The 8,275-nt window shown below is 35.1% G+C and overlaps 1 protein-coding gene across 1 annotated transcript; it reads left to right on the top strand.

Annotated features, from left to right (window-relative positions):
* Positions 1 to 1,030: 1,030 nt before the first annotated feature.
* On the top strand, positions 1,031 to 5,248 carry LOC122608973 (double-stranded RNA-binding protein 2). Its single transcript, XM_043782041.1, is given in 4 exon segments — positions 1,031 to 1,075; positions 1,077 to 1,280; positions 3,982 to 4,201; positions 4,285 to 5,248. Coding segments are annotated over 4 exon segments (1,209 nt in total). The 5' UTR covers positions 1,031 to 1,045; the 3' UTR covers positions 5,040 to 5,248.
* The last annotated feature ends 3,027 nt before the right edge of the window (positions 5,249 to 8,275 follow it).

Below are 8,275 nucleotides of genomic sequence, written 5' to 3'. Positions count from 1 at the left end.
TTTTCTTATCAAAATTTTCACTAATCCCGACTGCTTTCATCGTCAAATTGTGTAGTACTTATCTTTGATCATTAATTGCACGGTATAAACTTTAACGCCTTGAGAGATACTCAACCCATGAGTGTACATAAAAGCCCTGAGACCTTTTCTTCATGTAAATATCTTCATGACAATCGTCATTTAAAAAAATTTATATATAACATTTAAATTTTAAAAAATTACAACAAATATGACTCATTTACCATTTTCGTAGTAGACATTATAACCTATTTAAAGTCTTTTCGCGTGAACAGTGAAACATCTAGGCAGATAGCTTGCTCAGCAGTCTGTCTGCCTGCTTTTTTTTTTTTTTTTTTAACATGTTGTGTAGATAGCTTTCTTGAGTTTTGTATTATTATTTTTAGGGTGATAACATTTTAATGTCTCACACTTTAACTATTAAATCTTTTGAAACTTTTTATATTTATCATTAAAGTTTTATGTTTGATAATTCATGGTATTTCGCTTTGGTCTTTTTTGTTTGTACCATGAACGTTTTAAGCTTCTAATTTTTATCTTTAAAGATACTTTATATATTTTTACTTCGCCATCAAAGTCTTGTATTTAAAGATTTACGTATTGTTTAAGGATACGTTTTTTTTTAATGGTAACAATTGACATGTTAAAATTAATGACTCGCATTTAAGTCTGTGTCTAATCGTTGTATCCGTCCAACGGCCGGGTATAACCCTAGTTACAAGTTAAAAATCTTTAATATACTACATAATGAGAAAATAAAAAATAAAATAACATATATCCATGCAAGAGAAAAGAAAAGAAGAGAGAGCAGAGAGGCCTTAATGACGTTATATCGTGCCCATTAAGGCAATTTCCGCCTCACCAAATTCCCCCATTTTCCCCCTCCTTCCGGGTTTCCCATTTTCCGCTGTCCATCACTTCTTTCCACCAACACATACTATCAAAACTCACACATAAATACACACACCCACAATACATACACTTATATATCATCATCATCATAAATATATATATTTATATATAAATTATGTATAAGAATCAGCTGCAAGAGCTGGCCCCAAAGAAGCTGTTTCAATCTTCCATCTTACACTTGCATCCGGGAAGGTCCCGACCACGCGCCGCGCTTCAAAGCCGTCGTTAACTTTAACGGCGATTCCTTTGAAAGCCCTAACTATTTTACTACTCTCCGTCAGGCTGAACACGCCGCCGCCGAAGTCGCCCTTTCTTCCCTCTCCTCTCACTCTCTCGCCGCCAGAATCCTCGTAAGTCCCCCTTCCTTTCAAACTCGCCGGAAATAATACTATGCTAACTTGCGCCTTTCTTGAATTTTATTCTGCTAACATGCGCCCCTTTGGGTTTATATGTGGTTGTTTTATTGTTCCTGAAATACCCTTTTAAAATCTTATTTAGTGGATTTGTACTGTACAAGCTGGCAATGCATCATGATACTTGTTCCCTTTTGATCCAGATATTTAACAAAGTTTTTAAAAATAGGGTTTCAGGAAAAAGGGTGGATATACCGATTATGCATAACAATTTTTGTGTAATTAGCATTTTGGGTGAAGGGTATTTTGGTAACTAAATGTAGATTATTATTTTTAATAAGCATGGGACAATGCTTGATGATGGATACCAATTAGTACTACTTGTTGCCTATAATTTTGGCCAATGTAGGAGTGATTGATGCATATTGATTGGCATTTAATAACAAAAATTGATAGGTTTTAGTATCTATATAAATCAAATCAATTGTAAGTGGCTGAATTGAATAATTCAAAGTTTGTTATAGCTAGTCAATCTTAATGTGTTTGTGTTTGTTGAGTCAACATCTTTGTTATATTGTTTGGTTTGATGGTTTACTTGTTTTTTCGGCTACTCTTAATGTTTGACATATAATAATCACCGTCCGTACTTAAATAATTAACATATTTAAAAGAAATGTTTTAGGCCTAATGTTGAAGTAATTGACTTTTAGATATGTACTTGTTTTTATACTGCAAGTTGACCATCTCCCTTTGATAATGCCAAGAAACATTTTAGTTTGCAAAAATCAGCGATCTTTGAGTAAGTTAGGAAAATCATAGTAAATATCAGAAATTAATTGAATTTGTATGCAGTGTTCCTTTTGGATACATAGAATGATAGTCTAGCACAAAACGTATGTTTTTCTGTTCTTTATGAGATTATGAATGTAGATCCCTTTAGGAGATGAACTCAATCACAAATGCTAGTATTAAACACAAGTTTATCAAACTTAATGGCATAATCAGTTGTTAAATTGGGCATTTTTCTGATGGTAAAGTTCGAAATATGGCTATATTTGGAGAAAGATGAGTTGCAAGGTTGACTCTTTTTGAGGATGATGATGATGGTATAAAAAAGATTATAATTAGAAAAGTCATGATAAGGTATGAACACTTTGAATTATTGATCATTTTGGATACAGATATTAGAAGTTTGAAATTGTCTTTGGTTTGTTTTCATATATTCAAACGATGTGGCACACCCACTTTACATTTAATGGGAGGTCTTCCTAACTCACAAAAGTTTAAAAATAACATTGATGAAAATAAAGTATATTGTTTTTGGAGAAAAATGGCACATGGGAAAGTTATTGATTGCCCGGATTAGGAGTTATGGCCTTTGTCTACCCAAATTAACTATATATGCTTTTAAATGCTTTGTTGCAGCAGGCATGTGCCTTGCTGCCCATTTTGTATTCTGGGTCATGGTATTTATTGCTGTCATTGATGTTGATTTATAAATTCTCTTCAATTTAAATTGTTGGTTTGACTTAAAGTGTGTTACTACTATTACCTGATGATAATTAAGTCTTTTTACTGGATAATACAGAGTAGTTATGATTTTAGACATTTGGGTTAATCCAGGTAATGCGATTCTAAGAACTGTAAAATGACTTGGACAATTTAGGAATTTCCACTATAGTGTTCTTGATTTGTCATATAGTTCTTTTTTTTAGATGCTGAATAGTTAGAGGTGCCAACATGGATGGGTTGGGTGATGGATAGAAACGGTAACGGTAACGGCAATTAGGAAAATAGTATTTACTCTATTCATTATCTGGATCGTTAAATTAATTGAGGAGGGTGCATGCGGTAATAATAGGATTGGACTAAAGCTCAACATCCCATTTAGCTAAGTTTTCTTATTTGACTTATTTAAGATCAGACACAACCCAAACTTTGACGCATTCGAAAATGTGTCGAAATTGCCAAATATAGGTGTGGTGAGTCGGTGAAAGTCAGGGGCGGAGGTATGTGGGGGGTAAGGTTGGCCATGGCCAACCCCCATCTCCCCCGTATTTATTAGCATAGGCGAAGCTTTCTTAAGTTTTTCCAAATAAAGTTGCAGGTAAAATATGGTTTCTATGTGAAGAAGACGAGTGAAAGTGTGAAACTATTTACTTTTCAATATAGGTCCCTTAACTGTATTCCCATATACAGTTTAATCCATATATATTGTCTATTTTTCAGTTTAGCCCCTTCCAAATATAATAAATTTATATATGTCACCAAAACTTTAATTATAATAGATAGTTGTTTACGGAGTACTATATAGTCAATGATTTCAGAAGTACATATTGGGTTTTATATAATTTACTTCTAATATTATTTTGAGCTTTATATTTGTTTTGATTAACCTTAAGAATCAGATAACTTTTCTTAGAATAATCAATTAATAAAAAGCTTTAACGTTAACTAAAAATAACTTAAGTAACAAAAGTACAAAACAGTTGATATGGTTCTTCGATATATATACGAAATTTGACCGGTATATCACTGTTTATCTTTATTAATTTTGGCCACCCATATCTTAGATTTCTAGCTCCGCCACTGGTGAAAGTAATCTTGCATTCTTGCTCAGTACGATTTTGTTGCTTTTTTCTGATACAGTAGATGTGAGATGTAAATAATGGTAAATTAACCCTATGCTGATTTGTAGGATGAAACTGGGGTTTACAAGAATCTTTTACAAGAAATTTCACAACGTGTTGGTGCACAACTACCACGGTATACAACGTACAGGTCTGGTCTCGGGCACCTACCGGTCTTTACAGGTATAGTGGAACTGGCTGGAATCACATTCACGGGTGAACCTGCCAAAAACAAGAAACAAGCAGAAAAAAACGCTGCCATGTCAGCTTGGTCATCTCTCAAACACCGTGAGTCCCATCCAAACCCAATTATTATTCTACTTTCTATAGACCAAACAAACTGATGTAATAACTTTGGGTTTCTTGGGCAGTGGCAAAGCAAGAGGCAAGTTCATCAAGTGAACCCGAGAACAATGATGAACAAGAACAAATTAGAATTGCAAGGGCACTTTTGAATTACAAATCGAAACAAAATATTGGAACATCTAGCTACAATAACCTCCCGGTACCGTTTCAGAAGAAGTTTACCTCTCCGGCACCACGAGCACCAAGCCCTCAACGACCTCCATTAACCACATCTAAAATACTTCCATTGTTCTATCAGACCAGATCTGTATCTCCTGCACCGCAGGATCCACCATCATCACCGCATCAAAACCGACCCGTCCGCCCACATTTCTCGCCTTACGTTCCTTTGCGCCATTACAGGGCACCACACCACAATGGACTCGCACCGCCAGTCACCATGAGAACAGCAGTTCCAGTCTTTTCAGCACCACCAATGCCGCCATCACCTAGTCCTAAAGTGATACAACCAACACTGCAGCCATCACCTAATCATCAGGTGATGCAACCACCAATGGCAGCTTCACCTAGTCATCAGGAGATGCAGCCGCAGATGCCACCATCGCCTAGTCATCAGGTGATGCCACCACCGCCTAGTCATCAGGTGATGCCACCACCACCTTGTCATCAGGTACGGCAAAATAGACCTGTAAAGATTGCCCCACCTATCCGTATAAGGCAAGCAGTTCCTGTTTTTTCCGCTCTTCCAGTTAAGAAAGAAGACCCTTCTAACATAAATGAATCAGAAGCGGTCAAATGTTTACAAAATCTCAAATTATGAAGATAACTAGAAGCCCATATGATGATGATGTTAAACCTCCTCATTTTGTGATGTGAGGTAGCGTCATTTCTCCAATGTTGTTATATTGCATGTATTCAATATTTGGTATGAGCTAAGTAAGGTAAAAACAGCTGTTTTAATAGTTCAGATAGTATCAGTTGTATCAAATTTTGGTAATGTAACAGTAGTTTTCCTTACTATGCTTTCAATATAATTATCTATACTCTTTTTTAAAAATTATCACACCCCCATTTTTAGAAATAGTTACACAATAGTTACATACGGAATTACCAAATTACCCTTAATAAATACCCGCTATGGAGAGAGTTTTAAAAAATACTCATACCAAATTTGCCTTTAATGGATTAATTTACACTCTAAATATTTATTTTAATAATTAACACTTTAAGCCTTTTTCTTTTAAAATTTTTTACTATCACAATTACATCAACATACACCAACTTGACACCGCCACCACCACCAAACCATCACCGACACCAATAGACCGCTTTCCCCACCACCGTCGTCGCATTGTGCGGGTACCATGCTCGTTAGTATGTAATCTTTGTCGGAATTAAGAGGCCAATTTTTGGTCACTTCTTGATCTGGAAAAGGCCAAGTTATCGTCTTACAGTCTTACTAGTTCAACAGTCTAGTTAATCAATCTATTACCTTTGAAGCCTTTGGATCTAACCCTGGGTTTTTGGGTTGGGCTAGGGCCTACGTTCCTTAGCAAATCCTATTTGGATTTTGGGTTTCTTTCTAGGATATGCTGGAATAGAATATTTTTTAAAAAAAACACGTTGAGAAAACAAAAAAAAAAAAAAAAAGCTTTGGAAAACCAAGTTAAAAAAACGGTTTTTCTACTCGGTCAAACCGAGATTTCACCAAAACTGGGTTTTGGAAAACCCGAAGACTTGAAACCGGTTTAGGTATTTGGCCCGAGTAGAGGTTGGACCAGGTTTGGTTTTGGGCAAAAAAAAAAGCGTTAAAATACTGGTCCACATTTGAACAAAAACTAGTTGGAAAACCAATTTTGGTATGGTCAGACCCGGCTTTGGTCCTGTTAGACCAAAACCGGTTTGGGCAAACCCGGGTTTTTTGCACCTTTCCAAGCACCCCGGCCCCCGGCCCTGAGTATATTTTGGATTACATGTTTATCTATACTCCCTATATAAACAAACTACCCCCTCCCCAAATTAAACACTCTAACTTTAATTTCCTTATTTTACCCTTATAATTTACATTTCTTCAAACACTTTATTTTTGAACTTCCTAAAATACCCTTAAAAAAACCTTATGCATCTACGTATCTATCATTGATTTTTTGAAATAGAGATGTTTGTGCGTTTATGTAATGGATATTGTGGTATGTTGATGTTTGCATGTTGTTCACTATGTATAGTCATTTAGATTGAAAGTATTTTTTTTTTTTTCAGTTTCATTTTAATCTTTATACCGCTGGATTGATAAGGCTTAGTTGATGTATAAGACAAGATTTCAGTTTAATTTATATATTTGATTAAACTTATTAGCCGCATCACGTGTATTTCTATTCAATACAGCCAATTGTTTTTTGTTCATGATACTCCACATTTAACCGCCTTTTTTTTCCAGAGGTGCCGCTGCAACGTGCGAGTATCCTTCTAGTAGAGTTTAATGTAAATAGGTCATTTTGTAAAGAAATTTACACTACGCAAAAATAAATTAAAAAATCACATAATTCACATGCAACCCTAGTAGGTCCATCCGGATTTAATAACAAACAATTATAAAATGTTTTCAGCCACCATAACTGATCAATATAAAAAATACTCGTAATTACATATGGTGATTTGGAAAGTAATTGCAGTGGCTCAAAGCATAACAAAAGTTTTATTATTATTACCACATTTTTGTAGGTACATATCCAAAATAAAGATGGGGTAAATTTGGATGGAACAAGACACCACCCTGATCCACATTGAACAGTCTCCGTCCCTAAGTACTACTAGTCATAAATTCATTTTTGATGTGACCAAATTACAAATGTTATAACATAGGGTACAACCACACACGTGCTTGTGGTTCCATTTTGGGATTGTTGATATGACATCTCAAATTTCCCAAGTAAATGCAGATAACCCATGAAAGCCAAACAAGATCATTTGATTGAGCCTTGAGAGATTGTTCATATAATCATATGGAAATGGTTTGTTTCCAGCTTCTTTCTGCATGTTCATGTTCTTATTTTGCCATTTTCAACCATTACATTTGTCCTGCATGATATATTCATTCTTTTTCATGATTTGGGAAATTATTCCATATGAATTATAACCATGTAGTTCTATAATTAATATAGAATATGATGTAACTAATGAATTGTTTGGTCACATTTAATTGTTACAACCTTTTTCAAAGTAAAGTTGTGTAATCTCATTTTATGCTAAAAGATACTTTCATGTTAATTCATAATATTCAAATTAAAGCTATAACAATGCACAACTATATACAGTATACCGATGGGGAAAACCAAAACCCGATACTTTTGGGCCGGGTATATGGGTCTAGAGCCGGGTATGAGGATGGTTTTAATTATTTTTGCGGGGTCGGGTACGAGTTTAAATGAAAACTCACGAACCCGCCCCGTATACCCGAAACCCGCCCTGAACCCATATACCCGACTCGTATATACCACATAATATAATAATAATAATATGTTTATATAATAACTAGTTTATATCGAAAGGACATGCAACTAGTTAATTCAGTTAGCATTTTATTTTGTGCTTTATGATAATATGTCAAAATCTAGTAATGTGAAAATGTTGGAACAAGAAATTAGTCAAAAGTAAAGTTCACTTATTAATAAATGAACGTTAATACTAATCAGTAGTGTTCTCAATTTTTTTTAACTACAAATCATCTCAATACTACAAATTTTATGACTAACATTTCAAAAGATAATATTAATAATGGATACCTGATTACCCGCGGAAAAACCCATTACCCGGCGGTTAGTGAATAAACGGAAACCCGGCCGGTCCGGGTCCAGGTATGGGACGGTGATTTTTAACCAGATCCAGGTCCAGGATTACCTAAACCCGGCCCATACCCGGCCTGATGCCATCCCTAAGTATATATGATCAAGAGTAGTTATGGTATGTTATTGGATCTTCCCAACCGAAAAAGAATGTGACAACTGACAACACATCATTTCCTTTGACCGAACGTTAATTACGTGCACCCTCCGAACA

The sequence above is a fragment of the Erigeron canadensis genome, chromosome 1 (genome assembly GCF_010389155.1).
Source record: "Erigeron canadensis isolate Cc75 chromosome 1, C_canadensis_v1, whole genome shotgun sequence".
Taxonomy (NCBI): Eukaryota; Viridiplantae; Streptophyta; class Magnoliopsida; order Asterales; family Asteraceae; genus Erigeron; species Erigeron canadensis.
Note: the sequence above shows the minus strand (reverse complement) of the source record. Positions and strands in the feature narration are given on the sequence as shown.